This window comes from Rissa tridactyla, chromosome 2, assembly GCF_028500815.1.
Source record: "Rissa tridactyla isolate bRisTri1 chromosome 2, bRisTri1.patW.cur.20221130, whole genome shotgun sequence".
NCBI classification, from domain to species: domain Eukaryota; kingdom Metazoa; phylum Chordata; class Aves; order Charadriiformes; family Laridae; genus Rissa; species Rissa tridactyla.
Window position 1 is genome coordinate 22,892,512 of NC_071467.1, and position 21,791 is coordinate 22,914,302.

The following is a 21,791-nucleotide window of genomic DNA, read 5'->3' on the forward strand; positions in this document are numbered from 1 at the left end:
TGCTTTTCTGAATTCTCTCTGCTATAAAACTAAACAAACCTGGCTTTGCTTTGGGAAAAAAAATAGCCAAACTGTACTAACATACTTTTTAAAAAAGAAAATTAATGTGCCCTGAAATGAACAATTAACTTTCCAGAACCTCTTTTTGTGGTCTCAGTGAACTGGATAACTAGGTATTTTTGTTTCCAGAAAGAAATGACTACTGGAATGAGTTGGGGGTTTTGTTTTGTTTTGTTTTTTTCAAAAAACAGCCCTATGTGCTTTGGTAAAGTTGGCATGGCAGACTGGGGCTGGCAGATCAGGGCTCATCCTCAGCTCCACCAGGGGACAATTCTGTGACCTTTACCTGAGGGACCTGATCCCCGAATGGCTGCAAAGTGCTGAAGGCTTTGGGATGTGCCCAGGATACCCCAGCGCTTCAGCGAAACTCTGTGCGCAAATGGATGGCTCAGCTGAAGCCTTCAGTTCACCTATTTAGTTACAGGAGTCCTGAAGGCCCGAAATTCATGAGGCTTGCTGGGTACGCAATGTGATTAGTTTCCTCCAGTGAGTGTTACTAATCAATGCTCAGTGAACCAGCGTGAGTTATCAGGCTGTTGTTAACTCGGTGAACGAGGTTTCCGACCAGCCGTAAAGACCTGGCTTCGTTTCCCACCTGCTCCGAGCTGTGCTCCGAGCTGTGCTGACACGGGACGGGTCTTGGTTCTGCGGAAGCCATGGCTGTCACACGGATTCGAGTGGCCACATGGCCCAGGCGACCCCCCACCGGGCGCTGAGGGACGCCTTTAGCTTCGCCCTGCGTGGTCCCTGCCCCGCCTTCCATCAGGAGCCACAAGAAGACCCCGGCCTCTCCCGCAGCACCCAGCCGGGGAAGGCGGGCCCACCGCGGACACCAGCCTGGCCGGGCGGGCCGCGTCCCCCGAACCCAGCCGGCACCTGCGCCCGACCCGACTCAGCTCGGCCCGGAGGCGGCCTCCATTTTGGCCAGCGGGCCCCGCAGCGGTGCAGCGGCCACCGCGTCCTCCTGCCCGCCGGCGCCCCTCAGCGCATGCCCGCCCCGGCCCGCCCGCCGCCGGGGGGGTGGTTTCGGCGGCAGCGCCTCCCGCCCCGCGGTGCGCTGACGCGTGGCGCCGGTCCCTCCCCGCCCGCCCGCCCCTATAAGAGCGCTGCCGGCGGCAGCCCCTTCTTCTCGCCTCGCCGCTCGCCTTGCCGCCCGGTAGCCGTGCTCCCGCCTCCGTCCCCACTTGCCGCAGCCCCGCGCCCCCGGCCCGCTCCGGCTCTGTCTCTCTCTGCCTGTGCCCCCTCGTCCCGGCGCTGCGCTGCGCTTCCCCCCGCCGGCCGCCCCCGCAGCCTATGGCCCTGGAAGGCGCCGCTGCCGCCGCCTGTATTTCTGCTGTAGGTTCCCACATCCCTCTTTAAAAATTCCGCCTAAAAAGAGAAGACGATTTACCAAATCTTTCGGGCCGTTATCTCACGTGAGTACCGGTGCTGGGGGTCACAGCGCCCCCGGCCTCCCCGCCGGGCCAGGGGTCCCGCCGCGGGGGAGGCGGCGAGAGGGAGGGATGGAGGCGGCGACGCCCACCCCGAGCTCCGGAGCGGGCCGGGCCGTCCCTTGACACCGGCGGCGGGAGGGAGTGGAAGGAGCTCTCCCCTCCCTGGGGCTTGTGGGGGGGGACGGGCCCTTGTTGCCCCCGGTGCAGGGAGGGGAAGGGGGACGGTGGCGGCGGCACCCGGGAGGGGCGCCCGGCGGGCAGCACCGCCGCCGTGGCGGTGCCGGGCGGGGAGGGGGATGGGTCCGGTTCCTCCCGCTGCCCCTTTCTCCGTTCGCCCGGCGGCGTGGGGCGAGACCGGCTGCCACCGGCGGCGGCAGATGGAGAGCGGCGCGATGAGTCAGAGCCCGGGCTCCCCCTCTCCCCACCGCGCAGCGAGGCGCCGGGCGATGCGGGGCCGCCGCCCGGGGGGCGGGTGGGCGCCGGGGACCCCCCGCGCCCCGGAGGGCGGCGGTGGCGGCGGGCGGGAGGGGGTCAGCGGCCGCCGCGCTAACATGGCGGACAGCCCTGCGTGTGAGAGGCGGCGAGGCGGGAGGGGGAGGCCGGGGACCGGGGCAAGGGCTGCGCCGGGGCCGCCGTTCCTCCTTCTGCCCCGACCCCGCAGGGTGCGGGAGAGCGGCGGGGCCGCCGGCTCCGCGGGGAGCGGGAGCTCGGCGGCCGCCCTAACATGGCGGATTCCTGCGGAGGGGGGCTGTGCGGTGTCTTCCCCCTCAGCAGCTGGGGCAGTGCCCCGCGGTGGGAGACCCGTTCCCGCCGGGCGCCGCTGCCTCTCGCAGCGTGCCCCTTCCTGGGGAGGGGGCGAGGAGCGTCCCCGCCTGCACCCCTCGGGGAGCGGGGCTCCCCGCACCCCGGCGTGCCGGCCCCTCGCCTTGTAGCAGCTGCCGGGGCTCGGGAGCACTGGCTGCCGCGCAGGTCTCTCGGCGGATCCCTTCCCCTCCGGAGCCCCCTCGGGCCCGGGGGGAGCAGCTGTGTGACAGGCTGGGAGGCCGGCCTGGCCGGCGGGGGGCAGAGGAGCCGGAGGAGTGCTGGTCGCACGGCCGCGGCGTCTCCTCGCCTGCTTCTCAGAGGCCATGTTGTGTGTCTGTAACCGTGGGCATCCATCCGAGCGCCCGCTGTCACGCTCCTCTTCTCCCCTCACCTGAGCGGTGCCTGCCTGAGGCTCCCCCCGTCCTCCTCGGCATGGTGGACGGGGGGCACACCAAGGAGCAGGGCGGCAGTGCAAGAGCTGTCAGGGCCCCGCACAAGTTGTCAGGGCATTGCACAAGTGACGCTTTCCAGGACAAGCGCTGGGATGACAGGGCAAATTGCCTTCACGCAGATGGGCCGGGGGGGGGACCACAGAAAGTGGAGCCCTTCCCTCCTGTTCGCAGTGTCCTCCCTTTGCCAGGGGTGTTTGCTGGTCGCCTCAAGGACGCACATCTTCCCCCTCCCTGTGGTCGGTCTGTTCGTGTGGCAGTAGCAGGTTTGGTGCCACCAGTTCTTCTGGAAGTCTCTTGGTTGAGCCTCAGCCTCCTTGGCTTGGCTGCCTCTGCTGGTGCTTGTGGTCCAGTTGGCTGCTGCTGTACCGAGGGCCATCGGAAAGTACGGAAAAGAGAGTCCAGTCACTGCCTAGCTGCTGGCTGGGTGCTTGTGTAAAGCGTGTGCACTGGGGTGTCTGGGTGTCCTGAGCGTGCGTCTGCTCGCTGCCATGCTGTTCCCTGTTTGGTGAGAGGTCGGCAGAGGTGCCGGTCGCTGGTTGTAGCGGTGAGAGGTCTGCAGAGGTGCCCGTCGCTGGTTGTAGGGGAGCTGGAAGCGCCGTGTGGGGGTTCCTGCGTGTAAGGGGGATGGCGCACAGGCAGGAGCATGGGGCAGCTGGCGAGGCTGAGGAGGATGCTGTTATGGCTCATTACTAGGCAGCACTGCAGGTCTTTTCCAGTCGGCAGTCTGGGCTCCTTCAGAGCCCAGGAAGATGCATATCTGTGCTGGGGGGGACCCCGCTCGTGGTGAAGAAGGAAGAAAGTGAGCTTAAATCTTCATTTGAGCCTTTCTGAAGTGCATCTCCTGCAGCGCAAAATCCTGCACAGCCGACATGTGCCAGTAGGCAGGAGAAGCGCTGTGTGTCAGACCTCTGCAGCAGTCTCTGGTGACCGAGCAGGATTCGATTGTGTAGTCCCAGTCAAATATAGCCACCCTAAAGGAAAACACCATGTGGCGCCCAATAAATCGGGTTAGACCTGCTACCTTCTCAGCCAGACGTGAGGCTGGGGCTGTGTGGCAGTGGGCTGGCGGTGGGGGGGTGCTGCCCCACTACTTCTGCCTCCACCCCGGCTGCTGGATTTTCGGCTCTGAGCATACTGCACTTGCCCGCTATTCTTCCCTGGATAAACGTGGGAGGCAGTGGTGCTGGGGGGGAGGTAGGGGGTTGTGAATAATGGTGATGGTAGGAGGGGTTTGTTCCAGTCTGGACTGGTCCAGTCTAGTTCTTTCCTTCCTGTCACCGTGTGAACAATGCTGCTGCTGCTGCCGTGGCTGATGCTTGCGACACGGCAGCCCCCTCCCCGTGTGCTTCAGGCTGTGGTGGGCTCCCTTCTCTGCCGGCCGAGCTCCCCCATCCAGCCAGCCTGTGCCCCCCCCATCCCTCCCGCTGCGCCTTTAGCTCTGGGGGATGGTTGTTAAACCCCAGAAGAAGAGGGGTCTTATAAGACTTTGGAAGGGGGAGGGTGTTGTTTGGTGCCAAACAGCAATGGGGATGTTTCTGTCGTGGGGACAGTCTTACTGGAGGCAAGAGGCAGGCTTGCCGCCTTCCAGTGCTGCCGCTGGCCCCCGGGCAAGCAGCTGGTGCCACTTGCTGGTCCCTGTGCTGGAAGGCTGATGCAGGTGTGTGTTTGCAGCAATGCTGCGCTGTACAGTCTGGAAATGATTCCATCTCTCCAATTAAAAGAGAGACAGAGTGCTCTGGAAGGGAATTAAGACCGTCCCTTCCTGAAAGGAAGGCTTAATTGTGTAATGGACTAATTTGGGTATAATGGCAAATTTCGGTTCAAAATGCAGTTGATGTAGCACAGGAGCAAGAGTGTGGTTGACTGGAGAATTCCTCAGGGACCTGTGCTCCCTTCAGGACCTGCTCTTTCCCGGGGACCTCCTTGCCACAGTGCCCTGGGCTGATTTGGGAAAGGCCTGTTGTAACAGAAGAATAATTGGGTTTTTTGTGGAGCAGAGTAACTTCGGTGCCACCAAGTCTGTCAGCTGGTGTAAATATGTGAGGTCATTATATTGCTGGATTTCTAGGCTTTGGTTCACAGATATTTTAGCTCAGGTCACTAAAGGGTCTCTTTGTGGAAATGGGGAGAGGCAGTGGATCATTTTCTTCCAAAAAAAATGAACCAGTGCCTGGTTTTGTAGGCCTGTCCACATCAGACGTGGAGCTGAGGGGGCCAGTGAGCTGGGAAGGGCCTGGCCCTGACTGGGCTGTGGGTGCTTACGGGGCTTGCTGTGCAGACACAGTTGTTTTGGCAAAACTATGTGCTGTGGGCGACTTGGGGGCTAATTCCTTCCTTATTTGAATAGTAACACTATGAAGTACGGCATTGCTGGTGGAGCTGCAGTCAAACTTCAGACACCTGCTCGTTGAATATACTAATGTGATATATAAATGCATGCATATAGGTGTTACTTGAGTATTAAAAGGCAAAGCTGCCTTGTCAATTATTCCTGTAACTCAAGGCTTGCTGTTTAGCAAAGAGCACTTTTATACCCACTTTAAGACCCTTAAACAATGAATGCTTCATTGTGGCTGATCAGATGCGCAATTTTACTAAAACTGAGTTTGTCTGTGTGGGTTATGGGCATCTAATATGCTTCTGCTACTTAAAATGGTAGTCCTGCTCTGCCACAGTAGAGCAAATTAACTCTTTGTGCTGGTTAAAGCAGAGTAAAATTACTATGATTTGAAAGGCTCAGATTGGACGGTTTCCTCTCTGAATATTTAATATTGGCAAACTGACACAAAAAGGGCAGTCAGAGTACTTTCTATACATTTGTGTAGATCCTTCAGATAAATAAGTCTCATGTAAAAAATTCTGAAGGACAATTAGAACTCAGTGCAGCTCAGGGTTTACTCTTGCTACTATTGTAATAGTACTGCAGGTGATATTTGTCTGAAGTGTGGCTTTAAGTTTTACACTAAAGGCCATGTGGTGTCCCTAGAAGCACCTGTTCTTAATGACTTGTTTTGCTGGGAAAGTAAACTTAATTCATAATCACTAGAAAACTTGTACAAGTTCTTAAATATGATCAGAACAGCACTAGAAAATAGTGGAGCTACTAGTTAATTTTACAAAAGGAAAGAGTTGCCAGCTTTTGAAACTCTTGTGTGCATACTCTGAGAAGTAAATGTTACTGACTTGCTTTAGTGGAAGAAAGGGTTAGGATTAAATACCCTGCATATACATTAGTTCTAGCTGGCAAAATTTCTTAGTATCTCAATTAGTTTTGAAGACTTGAGGTTTGTTTTTAATATTATATGCTACCGGATGCTAATTTATATGGTAAAGCTGAAGAGATTGCTCTGTAGAGTTGCTGTGAAAGTTACCCTCCAGTTGCATTCACTCTGTTTATAATTCAGTACTTTATAGCATACACTAGTTTAGTTTTTAAATAGGAAGAATAAGTGGAAAAATACACTTCAGCAGTTTGCTTAACTGCAGTGTGGTTAAAAAGATGATCATTTGGGTTAAGCGATTCCCAGAAGCCAGGTTTTTGTAGTCAGTGCATGTAGTCTCATTTAAATAATGAGAGCAGCAAAGATTTATTTTTACAATAGGTTGGTACATTCCATGTCTCATGCCATAGACCACAGTGAATTTGTAGAAACTTTGTTGTATGTTGGGTTGACACATGACCAGTTCGGTGCTGTATTTAATTCCATGAAAATGACAGTTCCTTTTAGAAGGAATAACTTCTCAGCAGGACTGGTTCATGTTTCTTTGACAACTAATGTTCAGTGTACTGTTTTGTGTGATTGTTTTACCTTAATTTGGGTAAGCTACCCTTGTACTTTAAAATACTGCTTTGGTGTTGTGTGTAATAGCCTTTAAGGGCCAGCTGAATGTTTCCTCATTCCTGATGGCAAGCATAAGTCTTTCTTTTTACTGTCTTGCTCATCTCTGGATTTGTCTGGTTGGTGTTCAGTGTCACTATATAAAGCACTATTTTTCACCCACATAGCTTTTTCACCCACATGCTGTGTTCATTCATAGCAGAGGAAGAACATGGCAAGGGAATTCTAAAATAGAAAGGAAGTGGGGAGGAGAGGAATCGTAGCGGTTACAGGGTTAAAAACACTTCTGGGAGGGTAGTCCAGTATTAAGGCGTACTACCCCAAAGCAGGATCATCTCTCTGCCTTTAGTTTTGAAAATATTCCAGTTCAGACTATGAAAGATAAGTACTAACAAGCAGTTTCATGTGCCTAATTCATGTGCTTTAGCAGTTCTTCATACATCTGACTTGGCTGAGATGTTCTGGCTCAGAGTTCACAGTCACTCTTGTGATTATAAACTTCTGTGGTGGGGTGTTGCAAGCCTCCTTAAAAGCACTACTGAAAATGTGTTTGTTACCTGTTTTAAGAAAAGAATTTTATTTTGTTCTGGCTATGAAATTTATTTTTGTTATGCATTCTCTCCCACAGGGCAAAATCTCTGATCAAGTTTACAACTATCCAGAGGGCTTAGGAGAAGTGCTTTATAGAGAACAGTTCGACTTCAACGCTGAGCCACCTTGGGAACCTAGCTGATGATAGTAGGGTTCCATCTCCTAACTTGTCCATGTAAGTCTCTTTTCTGTCTCTTTTTTTCATCTGTATGCAGGAGGATGAGCACTTCCAGAAGTACAAACAGCATGTATTGGCTTTTTGATAAGAAAGTTAACTGTCTTGATGTAAATTATCAGAATTTGGAAACAGTGGCGTGCATATTATATGGGGCTTTCATTCAAGGGAGGACTATAATTTTTACTCACCTAATACTTTTCTCAGCAGAGTTATCTGATGAATTTGAGACATGCGCGTGAGTAAACTTTGTAAATAGAGTCACTTTTCTGAATTAGGACTGTTGACTGCAGGAATCCTAAAATGAAAGGCTGTAACTTCAGTCTCTCAGTGGTAACGCTGAAGTCATGAACGGGCGCTGCGTGACTGTTAGGATCAAATCATGGTTTGCTGAGTACTGTCTGATTTCTTATGGTATTTTATACTGAAATAGTTAAAACTTGCTCTTGTAAACAGTAACTAATGCCGATCATAGAGGGTGTGCCTTCCCAAATGCCTGTCTCCATTATTTGCTAATTACTGTCCACTTCCACAAATAGTTGTAGTTGAGCTACAGTAGAATGTGGAATTCTGTGTTGGATGGAAATCGTGTACCAATTATAAATGCCTTTACATTTTTAAGAGGCAAATAGTTATTAAAGAAAAACAAAACCCATGATAACTGAAAGCAAATGAATGTGTATGGCTGATCATAAGGAGCACAGAAAACTCTGGCATGTATGTGGTTATCATGTTCTGTTAACATAAAACAATAGCTTTATGTGGTTTTAACAATAGCCTTGTAGTATCTGAGTTAAGCTGATATTTTTTTTCCTGTCTAGCTGAAGGCATTTTCATTTGGCTAAAGTAAAGGAGGCACAGGATGAGCTTGGTTTATCATGATTTCTGGCTTTAACTCCAGAGTTTATGTTCTTCTTGTTTTGTTTGAAACCTACTGAATTAACTGCATATATCTAGTTCTATGTAGATGACTGCTCTATTCAAGTGAATACAGTTCACACTGAAAATTCTCTGAATATCACTGTTATTTAGTAGGTGTCACATGATTTTTATGAGCGAAAAATCAGAGAAAATTATTCCTCTCATTCAGTTTTTGAGTTTTTGCTCACTCTTGTATGCAGGTGGAACTCTTGCATGACATCTATTCAACAGGAATAAAGTAGTAAAAAGATAGGAAAGGTGTAAGAATTGTTAGGAGGGAGTGAATAAAGTATAAAATCTTCAGGTACTATAAATGCATTGTAGCTTCTCAAACTGTTCGAAAGAATTTTGGCTTTTAGTGAAGCTTTTCTTTTCAAAAAGGCTGTTCTGGTATTTTCTTTGAGATAATTCTTTCTCTAACTGGTAGACTGTTGTGACAAATAGTGCAAGGTGTAGCTTGTCCTAGAACGGATGCCACGGGATTTGCTGTATTTGTTGGCTGAATGCGTGAATGATCTTTGTGTTTATTTTGATCTTGGATCTATAATGTGTTCAGTAAAATATATATTGCACACAAATGTATGTAGCTCAGTGTTGAATGTAGTGGTGATGTAGGTAGCAGTAGTGTGCAAGTAAATCTGTACCTGTTCTGGTGTGCTGAAGCACAGGTAATTGCCTCAAACACAGCTAAGATGTGAGCCAGCTAATTGGTGGTTTGAGTCCTGTTCAACTTGCAAAGTGATTTAATGGGAAAAAGGCCAAAGGAGCTTTTAAATATAATTATTAATATTATGTTACAGTGGAACTCAAATAAAACTCTTCTGTCTGAAGGTGTACTTACATTCATATTAAACTTGCTTCCTTTTTATAATTCTCTCCCTCCCACTTTTGTCCTTGTATTACACCAGCCAAGGAAGAACTTGGTATTTGGTTCTGTTGTGCTCTTCAGGCTCTGACTTCCTGAGCAGTCTGGCAACTGTGGTCTGAAGTCTTGCTTCTTTGAAAGTCTGTTCTATTTATTGCCACATCTGGTTGATCAGAAATGAAGAGAATTAGTGATGGAAATCTAATCTATTAACAAGACCTGCCTATGCCAAGTGGAAGCAGTAGTTATCTGAACTGGCTAGCCTTTAAAGCGCTCATGACTTAGTTTAAATGGGAGTGGCAGATGGGGAACAGGAGGGCTGGGGGTCAATGGGAAGGCCAAATACTAATACAGACGAAGTAAGAGGATAGGATAAGGAGGTAACTTCTTGCACTTGTCATGAAAAGAGAAGTGCTGGTATAGTACCATCAAAGTACACATGCGCTTACACACGTACTCACTTGTAAGCTTTGCTAGCTTACTGGCTTTGAGTAATGTATCCAGGCTTCAAGAAAACAGAAGGAGGTTCCTGAAGGCATGGCTCCTGTAGAAGATCTCAGATGGGGCATTGTCTTTTAGTAGCTACTCCTTTTGTTTGCCTGCTTTGGCGGAGATGCTCTTGTTACAGTGCTCATTTAACTGTGTGGGGTACTGCTGAGAGAATGGTAGGATGCAACTAACCTAAGCTATACAGGGAGTCTGCCAGGACCCTCAGTGGATTTGTACTGAGAGGCAGCTTGGGTAACACACGATGTCCACTGCCATTGTAAATAGACACCTGCCTCAGCAGTTAGTGCCTGCCTGTGTTTAGCTAACTGAATGGTAAGGAAGTAAGCTGGTGAAGTGGCATCTTGGAATATTTTTTTAAAAGATACTCCCATTATAAATAGTCATTTCCTGCACTGCAAACAGATGACTCGTGTTTCTACTCTTCTAATATACCCGTTCTGCACTTAATTGCCGATGTTAGTGACAAAGACCTTTTTTGGTCTGTTAGCTGTGAAGAACCAGTACTGGAAGGAATGTGAGATGATTTTTGCATCAGCATAATTGTTAATCTCATAAATATTTATTTTGTTTAATAAGATGTGTAGTTGATAGGCATTAATGGGAGCCTGTTTCGTTTACGGAGACTTTATTCTTTGCAGAGGAAGTTTTTAATAAAAGACCCAAACCTCAAGGTGATGGTTTTTTTCAGGCCAAGCATTATGTAGTTCTGACAATATAAAGAAAAAAAAAAATTGAAAATGTGTGTATTATAGATGCTTGCATATGACAAGTGTGTGTTTAGTTAGTCACTTTTCAGAGCATTTTAATTTTCTTCTATTCCAGATGTCTGCATTAATTGCAGTGTTTAAACATGTAAACTTTTATCTTGAAGTTCTTCATCTGGAAAGTTACTGTGTTAAACCCTAAAGTGCCTGAGGATGTAATGCTTACTTCAAAGAAAGCAATTGCATGCCTGTGTAGAAGTCTCATACCACTTGACAGCTTTTGTTTGCCCTAAAATACATGTCCTGAAGCACTATGCAGACTTAACATTTCAGGTGGTAAAATGGGTGGTGTTACCACACTAAGTCTGTCAAATCATGACTTCCAGCAAGTCAGCACTTTCAGCAAGGACTGAACTCTGTACTCTAATGATTTCTGACTCACCTTACAGACACAGAAGAAGTTCTGAACCATTCTCTCGATTCCCTTCTGCATAAATTCATTTGATCTTTCCCAAATTTTGTCACTGATTGTCCTCCCCCCTCAGGAGGGGAGCCAGTCAGAACAGAGGTTATAGCACAATGCCAAATCCTACTGCAGGTATTAACCCCTTAAAGAAACATTTCTCAAGTCTGTGCTGTTTTGTGCTGTAGCAGTGCTAGTAGGAATTTCAGTTTTCTTTGTAGACTATTCTTCCTATCTAGTTCTCAACAAGACTGAAAAGAAGTCATTTCTTCCAGAGCAGGAGAAATCATAGAGGAGATGAATGGGCTGTGACTCTGAGGACAGAAGTTGATGTTAGCTTTTTTACTAGATGGATTTTGCTAAACGAAAAGCTTAAATGTTGTGGACAAGCTTAGAAAGCAGCCTAGGAGAGGTTATAGTAGGTTGTTTATGGCTTGTTGCAAGCTATTTTATTAAATCTGTTTTAGCATGGATTCCTTTTCGTCCCTGCCTCTTGACTGTAAGATTTAGGAAGTGGTCATCATCAAAGCTAACAAAAAGCTCTAGGCTGCCTGATTAATCCTTGCTGTTGTTCAGAGTTGATGAGGTCAATTAGTTGAGTAAAAAACACAAATGTCTACCATTTCTTTATGGAACAGCCTGCTTGTCTGGAACTAATATGCTTACTTTTGCTCTCAAACATAGATTTTTCTTAAAATTTTTTGGCTTAGGCTTAACTTTGACTTAATCTGCTCACTTGCCAGATAAGCATTTTTTTTGTTGCTGTTGGGTTTGGGGTGCTAGTGCTAAAGAGTCTTCCACCCCACTGTGCTTTACTTAAACCAGTTCTCACCCTCCTCCTGAGGATCCCCCCAAAAGTAAAAGGGCAACTATAGACACCACAGTCATTAACTGTGCAAAAACCCTTCTTTTAAGAGTACTTCAAAATTAGCTTAAATCTACTCCATGTAACTCGGATGAATGCCAAGACTTGAAGAAAAAGAGCTAGCTGTTGTTTAAATCCAGCTGCTTCATTTGCAATATGAGGCACAAGCAATTGGGCTGCAGGAGGGGTGTATGTGTCTGTGTCTAAAAACTCATTGAGTGCTCATTCAGGGTTCCACTGGGTGTACTGAGACCTCCCAGCAGGGCAGGGGGGTGCATTCATTCAGTGGAAGGCACTCCAGACCATGTGCACGCTTCAGAGTGTAGGAAGTGGCTTGCAGTAGAAAAAAAAAAAACCAACAACAAAAACCCCTGAAACTTTAAAATCTAGCTAGTAGTACCCTTGTATATACATAAATCCTTAAAATGCTTTAGTTCTGCCTTTCAGGTTTTTTAACAGGTATGTCCAATATGTCAGGGAATTGTGCTCTTATGATCAGAAACACAGGGCTTGTCCAACTTGAATGAACAAAAAGAAGCTCAGATAGGAGGCTTCTGCCAGCCCCAGTCACTTCTCACGTGCATTCAGTCACAGGTACTTACAGTACTTACTGGTTGGATGTGCGCAGGGAGGGGGAAAGAGGAACTGGGATCATGGAAGCTCATCCTCTACAGAGTTTTACTGTGTCAAAATGTTACCACTGAGTTTTGTTGAACTTTTCTGGAAGTTCCAGCACAGGTTAGATGGGTTCTAAAACATATGATAGATTTAGATGAAGTATAAAACACATTTGTCCTCTGTGTCACAAAAGGATTAAAAAAACTTGCGGTTTTTGAATGGTTAATAGATCTACATTTGAATAATCTGTTGCAAACAGAAATCGTTTTGCTCTTGCATGTGTTCAGAGTGGTTGTTTACTTATTGCTCTTTGGGTAGTATGTGTCTTGCAAGAAGACAATAGAAGAGCTGTTATTGTAGAAGAAAAGTTTAATGTGTTTTGCACAACCAGCAAGTTCCTGAGGATGCATGAAGTTCTTTAAAACTTAGTTAAACATTAGGCTGTTTAAATCATAGTATAAAGAATTATGTGCTAAAAGAATTAAACTGTGCTGTTAGCTTTTTTCTTCTTTTGATCTTCACATTTTGAATATTCCAGAACTGTATCAAATTTTCAGTAAAATGCTGATGCCAGCTTTTCTTTCTGGGTGGGGGAACCCAAACCAAACCATTTCTGATACTCCTGGAAATCATGGATATTTTATGGAAGTAAACGCGCTGAGGAGTTTTGTGCCAATCAGCTAGCAAATCTGACGAAGTACCTGTACCCTGAAGAGGGTGACAGTAGCTACATAAACATGACTGTTGTGTTCGTGTTTGTTTCACTGATTCGAAGTCCATCTTGGTTCACAACATTGTCTTTTTTTTTTTGTTTGGTGATGTCTTTTTCTATGGATTTTAGCTGTTACTCACAAACTTTAAACTGAGATGTGACTGACTGAAAACGTTTTTCCTGGTTATTAAAGTGTCTACCACCTAGTCATTCTTTCTATAATTGTAACTTAAATCCTTACATCAATGTGATAATTATCTTGCTCTTTCATGATTGTTTTAGATCTTCAGGATTCAGTTAAATAAGCATATGACTGACTCACTGTATGTGTGAGACAAGTATGTTCTTACCCAGTGCACTTGTCTGTATCATTCAGTTTCTGAATATAACTGAAAATTCTTGTCGCTGCTGAGTTAAATTCACCTGGCAGTAGCTGTTCCTCTTAAGAAACATAGGTGGCATACTTGAGTTAGGCAGAAAGCATACAACACTCTGCTGGCTCTTTTCCCTGTTACTGAGCAACTGCTGCTTAGCTGTCTTAATATTAGCTGGAGCAAAAGTAACTTTGTTCATATTAACAATGTTAACTGAACTTATGTTGTGAATTGTGGATATATTTTTTTGACTGTAGGGAGGTGGTGGAAGTAGTGTGAGACAGTTAATACCATGGCCTTGTGACCATTTGAAGTCAAAATTATCTTCTTAGCTTTTAGAGTCTTAGTGAAGCATTTTTTACCTTCGTCTGTAATGCTTCTGGTTTCTATCAACACTTTTAGTTAGAAAATAATTCTGTTATTTTAAGGACAAGTACAGGTGCCTTAAGAAAACAACCATCTCTTTTTTTATAAATACCGTGCAAATTCTCTTGAGAGATTAGAAGTCGTCTAGGGTATTCATGTAAAGAAGGAATCTAATTAGCTGACTGGTTTTGATCAGTCTTGTGTTAGTTGTAAAGATGACAATTGAAACAAAGTCTGGTCAGTCTGTTGCTCTAAGCTAATAAACTGCTTTTAAACAAAACCTACCACTTAATGGAATGTAAACTGCAGGTTGTTGTATTCATCAAGTAAGGCTGATGAAGGTATATAATCAGCTGTTGGTAGTTTTCTGCTGATTTTTTTCACCTGAGATGGAGTATTTAATCTGTATTCTAAGACTGTATATTTAACAGTATTTTCTGTCTTTGGATTTTGTTGATTCAGGTTGTCTTTGGAAAACACTGCTTATAAACAAGATCTAATTTACAGTGAAGGTTTGAGGATAAATAAGACGCAAGTATAGCTAGGCTATAACTATTTCTTTCTTTTAATAGTGTTCCTGTGTACTGAGATTGTCATTTTTAAAACTGCTTCTAGCTAGTGGCTTCTTTCTGTTAACCTCTACTGAAGATTTTTAAGTGTTGTAGGTAATCTTCAGAACAAAACAACAAAATAAATAAATACAGTGTGTGAAGGCAATGGTTATGAACGAGCACCTAAACAAAAAACATAATGTTAACACAAATATGTGAATCTTGACGAATATCAGTGCTAACATTTAACCAATAAACTCCAAGTTTTCTTTAACAAATTCAGAAATGTATGACAGACAGTCTTCCAGTTGCATATTTGAATACTAATGGCACTTAAGATGCTATACTTAAGAATAGCTGAGCTGAGGTGTTTGTACAAGTATGCTACACTTGCAGTATTTTCATAGTTTGCATAAGCTCAACACAGATCAGTGTGCATACAGTCTGGGATGCTTCTCGAGACCAGACTTGCATCAGTGGTTTCCTACTCTTCTTTACGTTAGTATCAGATTTAAAAGATGCAGCTTCTGCCTTATTCTTGGCTTCAGTAGAATTGCACTATCCTTATCCCCAGCAAATGGAGGGTGGACAGCATAAAAAAATATTTGATTTTTTGTAGAGAGTGTATGTGTGTTACTGCTTGTGACTTTTAAATAGTGGCATAGTATGCTTTGTGCCTCTTTTTTCATTGATTTATGTTTTCTTTGTACAGTTTGTTGCATAATTTAAGGACCCGGATTTAAGGCTTGGAAGCCCATCCCTTGTGTTTCTTGGTTTATGACTGTCGGCTTTGTGGAATACGGCTGAGATGAAAGGATTTCTCGAGGATGCAAATTACTCCATTGGCCTGTTGGATGAAGGAGCAACTCTTGCAGATGTTATTGACAACTGTATTTATGAACATACTCATGTAAGTCTTATAAGTTTTCCAAATCTTCTGGTTTAGTCCTGGAAGTCTTCAAAGTAGGTCACAGTATTTAGCGCTGATGAGCTGACAGCAATAGAGGAACAGTCAGCTAAAACTCACCTTATGAAGTAGTTTCCTTTTCTAATTCTACTTCTTCGCTATTCCTTTGCTTTGGGCTGAATTCTGTTGGGGAAATTTGGGCAACAGTTGTTACCTCCCTCGGTGTGGCTAGTAGGAAAGTAGTCTTGCTGTTGTAATTAAATTCAGGTTCCCATCTCATTGTTTCAAGAGATTTTATTATCAATGGGGTTTAGACCAAGTGGCTCTTGCTGAGTTAGAAACATATTTTTTTTTTTGCTCTTTCCCTAAAAATATACCAAAGTCTAGACAAATACGTATGCTGAGCCAGTTTAAAGCCATGTTTAAAATTTCTGTGGTCGATCACTGTTGCATGGTTATACATCTTCCCGTTACCCTTCTCTCTGTTGGAAGCACGGCTACAAGCGTATTGTGAGGTGCTGCCTATTTTCTTTCAAGAAAACAAACTGGTCTAAAAGCTATTAAGGTTTAGCAATCTAATGGAAAGAAACAAATAATTCTGTGTATACAGTAATAGTTTTATTGAGTAAGGCTTCACTCACTACTAAGGAGGCAGAAGATGTTGTAGTCTTTGTTTTATAGATAAGATTGTAAAAAGCTTTTTAAAAAAATGAAGTTTCATTGAGCAAATACTGTATCCTTAATATGTCATACCTGTGAGTTGTTCACTTTTCCCTTGGTTTAGCAGAACTAATGTTCAAATGCAAGTGGTCAACTATAGTACAGCAAACAGCTAAATCCCACGGCCTTCTGAACTCAGGTGTAGGATTCCCAAATCCTGATTCCTAATATTCTTTTTCTGTCTAGCAAATAAATAGGTAAACTACTGGCAACATGTCATGTCTCCAACCACTGGCTGGCTCACAGAGGATAGCTGCCTCCTGCTGCTTTCATTTACTCCTTTAGCTCAAGGGGTAGAGGCCTGTGCCATGGATCTAAAGCTCCAGATCCCATTCCTGCTGGTGACCCGTACAGGGGGTCAGTATGCTTCCACCCGATGGAATTTCTATTTGTGTTTTTTGAACAGAAATAAAGACATTGTATACAATAAGCCACAACATAGTTTCATATCTGCGAAATTCAAGTGCTAGAATTAACATTTGATGTACAGTCTTAATTCAGATTGATCATGTATCTTGTGATGGTCTTTAAATGGCAGAGTAGGCTATTCATTTACAGGAGTCTTACCGAATGCACATTCTAAACAATTATAGAATGATCTGTTTGGATTTCGATCTACTACATCCACATCATGACTTGATATTGAGAAAGACTATGGTAACAGATGCACAAGGAGGGCTGTTAAGTTTCCACAAAAAGTGTCTGTGCATTTTCTTGAAGATTATGCACTTGATTCTGCAACCTTAACACACTGAGTTTAGTTCTTAAAATTCTGTTTGAACTTTGTGCTTCACAAGATATGAACAGTCTCAAACTCGACTTCCTGAATTAAAATACTATCAAACAAATTTTCGGTAAAATGAGCTGTTAGCTAGATGTTAAAAATAGTGGTAGTACATTAGATTTTGTTCCTTGTATAATAAGTTATAAATTATGTTGAGACTGTGGAAGCTTTTGTCCCAGTGGATTTTCTTCCTCCAAAAAGTTGCAGACTTCTGAAAATATGAAGTCGGAAGAGATTTGTAACCTATTCTGTATTTTTAGATTAAAATCAGCATTTGGCATTTCAGTAGTGTCTCTTGTTCAAGAATCTCAGAATATTGTCTAAATAGCATTCATAATCTCTGAAGTGGTAGGTATTCCTTTCGACTTTTATTGTTTTTCAAGCTAGTTCAGGTTGCTAGGTGAAAGGAAAAACGAGAGGACTGTTCAAGGTCAAACCTAAAAGTTAAAAGCAGGATGAAAAAAAATGTACGCAATTCTTTAAGACTTAGTTTCATGGGTTATTTTATGTTTTGACAGCAAACCCACAATTTCAGACATTTTATTTTCCTGTTTTTCCTTTTATTTAGAGTGGGAAAAGAGCATTTTATGTTGGTGATCTTGGGAAGCTTGTAAAGAAGAACACGCAATGGCAGAATGTGATGGCACCAATAAAACCATTTTATCCTGTAAGATGCAATTCTACTCCAGGTGTACTTGAAATTTTGGGAACCCTTGGTGTTGGATTTGCATGTTCCAGTAAAGTAAGTTTTTGTTTTCTGTGTATCTGTGTGCATTGTTTTCTTCTATCTGTCTGATGTTTTAAAAACAGCTTTTTTGGTGTGAAGTGCCATGGTTATATATAATATAATTTAAATTGTGAACTTCTGTGTAACTGGCTCTTGCAAGTCTGTACTTCCACCCTAGCAGCAGTGCATAGTTTTCTCTTTAGTGTATTTGACTATGTAGCACAGTACTAGAGTAAATAATAATTTTTATTTATTTTTGTATATTTATATTTATAATAAAATTTATTATATTTATAATAAAATAAAAATTCAGTGTCAAACTCCGGTATGCTCCTGTTTTTCAGTCTGAAATGGTGTTGGTACAAGACCTGGGCATTTCTCCTGAAAACATGATATATACAAATCCTTGCAAGCAAGCTTCTCAGATAAAGTATGCAGCGAAGGCTGGGATAAACATCATGACTTGTGACAATGATATTGAGCTGAAGAAAATTGCACGTAACCATCCAAATGCTAAGTAAGTGTCAAAATTCTGGTTTTGTTTTTTTATGTGATGGAAATTTAATTTTGCCTGTATTCTGGGTTTTTGAATTGCAAGGAAGGTACATGGCTTCTTTAATACAATTCACTTGTACCTATTTTTCTCTTCTGATGTCTCTTTTGAAGATAGCTTTTTTGGAACTTTTTCCCTAATGGGTCTTGGCTTCCTAACAGTAAGGCCCTTATTTCAGGAGAAATCTTGCCTTTTGATTTTGTAAGGCAATCTTCATGAAGAGGTTTCAGTGATTAAACTTCAGAAGTCTGTCACCTCATCATCTGCAAGTACATCTTCCTTCTGCTCTGTTGTGGCTTCACTGTTGGTTTTTTTTCCCAGGGTATTCAGCTGAAGCCACTAATAATCCAAACAAAAGTCAGGGCTGAGACTATCAGCAAAAGAGCATGAGCATTGGGTCCCATCTAGGGCTTGGGTGTGCTCTGCAGGTTGATTAAATATACCTACAGGTATTTCCCCGCTATAAAAACAGTGAGAAATTTGACTCCAGTTCTATTTTTCAGTCACTTCAATATTGGCCCAGATACCCTCCGTAGAGAAGTGATCAAAGATAATGTTCTGGTTGCTAAATAGGAGAATTTTATTGCTGCCAATGTATTGTGGTCCCTTTTGGACTGATAGGCACTCATGTCATAAAGCATCACATCCCTCACGCAGGAATACTTTGTCTGTGGGCCATACCTTTAAGAAATTTGGAGTTGGAGCCTTAGTGAACGTTACAGTGCTTTCCACTGATTAACAGGGTATAGCTTCCCACAAATGTCATCAGAGTGCACTAAGAAACTGAACTCCTGACATCCTTTACAAAGCCCTTGGTTCTAGACAGTCCTTATTAAAGTGTCATGTCTTCTCCCTAAACTGTGGCCATAGTTGTAGAATTGGGAAGATTCTATTGAGTTCAGTATCTGGAGACTCTGCTCATACCACCTGCTTGCCTCTTTTTTTTTTTTTTTTTTTGGACTACCTTGACAGTTAATATTGCTGTTGCTAATGATTACACTTCCTCCTTGTGGAAGCCTCAGTGCCTTGTGTACTGGAGAGTACTTCCTCTGCAAAGCATGTTATCTGTGAGAAATAACTTTGTGTGTAAAAATCTGGGCCGTGACATACTCCACACACTTGAAAGCCTTAGCAATGCTAAAGCTGTGTCTCAATCACTAGTGCTGTACCAGTTATCACTGGTGTTTTCTTAGTTTTTATGTTGATTTATTTCCTTGAGTCTAACAGCCTCTTCTAGAAGATGTCTATCATAATATCCACAGCAAAAGTTAGGATGCAGATTTTTCTTGAGTGGCAGAATGGAGGAGTTTCATGAGCTAAACAACGTAAACTCTTTACTTCCTTTGAAGGACCCTGTAGTCTAATAATGGAAAAAGTTCCAAGGACAAGAAACTCAATTTCTACAAAAACTGCAATTTGCCATCTAAAGTTTCTAGAAACCTGATCTCCAGCTCTCCTATTGGGTAGAGATTTGTTTGCTTGTTTTATTAGAATTCTCTTATTCAGGTCATTAAAGCTTTGGTGAAGTGAAAGCTATGAGTTTTCCTCTTTCTCTTCCTTGGCATAATTTCAAAAAGTCACAGCCTTTACATAGCCTTGTTCTTCCTGTGTGTGGTTGTTAGAGCTAGGTTGGCTTTTTGTAGATGAAGCTAATTATGCTTTGGATGAGGAAATACTGCTTAGAAAGTTGTAATTCTCATTTTCTGAAAATTCTTTCAACTTTCTGCACTGAATTCAGTAATGGGTGGGTCTCTTATAATTCACGTTTCTGCCTTTAGAGGTCTTAGTAACTGGAATTGTTGCAATTATTTATTTTTTTTAAGAAGGAGGAGTGTCAGAAAGGAGTGTTTAGTCTTCTGTTTCTATATACCTTTGGATTTTTCCAAACAAAATTTAACTGCTAAGGTTGCTGGTCTCCTAAGAGCTCCAGTAAGAGGCATGGTTGTTTTAAGTATCAACACTTCCTTAAAAATAAACAAAATCCAAACCCTAATCACACACATCAACCTCTAGCCCTACTTTAACTGGCTGAAACACAGGAAGAAGAATCCTACTAGACTTCTAGAATTACACTCTCAGTGGTTTGCACGAGAAAAATATCTTGCCTAACTTACAATGCTGCCATAACAATGAATCAATAAAATTTAACATTGTATGTTGTCTTTAGGAAACAGCTTTGTGTAATCTTAGTGTGAGGTTACAAGCAATAGTATTATGGGTTTGATTTCTTTAATATTTTAACAAATTTAAATTTTAAGTTTTTTGTTACATCTGGTAGTCTTTCCAAATGCCTTACAAAATATTGTTTGACTACAAATTTATTGAACAGAAGTGTTTGTGCTACTGGAGCAACAGGAAGTGAGAGGCTGATCAGTTTCTTGATGAAGTGGTATAAACTGCAATTAACAAGGATTGCTGGGCAACCTGTGAGAACTCTTATAAATACACTTCAAACACATCGTGAGACATTTGGAAAGGACTTTTAGAAGTCAGGGTAGCTGTTAGCTTAGCCACTACAAAATGCGTTGGCTTAAGTTTTGCTTGTTCCTTGTCTTGAAAGAACAGTTTCACTTTGAGTGCAGAGTTTTTATCACTTGCTCACACTCTCCGTCTTGGTTAGCTGTGGTGTGCTCTGTGCTGTCTGGGTGTATGTCATGACACACCTTCTGTTCAGTTTACTACATCACTAATTAATTGATCTTTCTTGTGGGGGGAGGAAGAAGCCAGTGACTTTCTTAGTGGGCAGCGGTTTGAATTTGTGAGTTTTGGGGGTATACCTGTAGAGGTTTTGGTGTGAATGTGCCTTTGCCACTCAAGTGTTAATTTAATGTAGCAAACCATCGACACTGGCACTGCAGTTTGCCAAACATAGCTGGAATGGGGCTCTGACTGAGGGAGGAGGCTGTCATGCTGCCTAAGGCTGTACACGATGGTACTTGTTTCCTCCCTGCTCCACAAGTGCCCTGGAAGAAGCGGCAGGGCATGGACTGACACTCCCAGTCCATGTGCTCAGCCAGGAGGGGAGGTGGAGGGATGGGGCCAGGCTGCACTTTGAGTGTGTCAGCCTGATGTTCTCCAGATGCTGAGTTTAACCAAATCTTGATAGATGACTGACTGAAGGGGAATCTCCATGCGCTCCTCTTGGCTAGAAAGGGGTACAGAGATGGGAAAAGCATATTGCAGTCTCAATGGCTTTATGAGGAAGTATATTTATTAGAAGGTAACACTCTCTTTTATTACAGCACTCAACAGACTCTTGCTGCTACAAAAGAGTCTTAGTTGCTGCATTTCGAAATCCCTTGTCCTTGTTGGCTCCATGTTTTAGCCCCTAATTGCTAGTTTTTTCTCTGTACAGGATTGTTTTTATTAGGTTCACTTGACTCATCCATCGATGGAGCTGGAGTACTGACAACATAATCAACACACTTCTGACAGTCTTCAGGCTTCACATGTGCTGATGATGTAAACCAACTGCCCAAATCATCTTCCCCTTCTCTTAGGCTCTTACTGCACATTGCCACAGAAGACATTACTGCTGATGAGGAGATGAATATGAAGTTTGGCACCACCCTGAAGAATTGTAGGCACCTCATGGAATGTGCTAAGGAGTTGGGAGTCCAAGTAGTTGGTGTTAAGTGAGTAACTTTATTGTTCTCTGGCTGAGCAGATGTTTGTGTGATGTGCTTGAGACTTAGAATACAAAAGAATTTTTTCACCCCTTTGGCACTATTTTACAGGGGTTTTTAAAGAAAAAACCCAACTTCTGGGTCATGAGTTTTCACTTGCAAGGAAGTGTT

The 21,791-nt window shown here is 43.7% G+C and overlaps 1 protein-coding gene across 2 annotated transcripts in view; it reads left to right on the forward strand.

Annotated features, from left to right (window-relative positions):
* The first annotated feature begins 1,170 nt into the window (after positions 1-1,170).
* AZIN1 (antizyme inhibitor 1) overlaps positions 1,171-21,791 on the forward strand; it is a 28,278-nt gene continuing 7,657 nt past the window's right edge. Inside the window, exons 1-6 of one of the 2 annotated variants that reach the window (XM_054191281.1) lie at positions 1,171-1,475; positions 7,217-7,354; positions 15,016-15,213; positions 17,283-17,456; positions 17,786-17,958; positions 21,495-21,629. In XM_054191281.1, the coding sequence (XP_054047256.1) occupies positions 15,112-15,213; positions 17,283-17,456; positions 17,786-17,958; positions 21,495-21,629 (584 nt within the window). In that variant the 5' untranslated portion in view covers positions 1,171-1,475; positions 7,217-7,354; positions 15,016-15,111. Of the gene's footprint in view, positions 1,476-7,216; positions 7,355-15,015; positions 15,214-16,116; positions 16,288-17,282; positions 17,457-17,785; positions 17,959-21,494; positions 21,630-21,791 lie in introns of those variants that run through there. The other variant, XM_054191282.1, reaches the window with a different exon arrangement.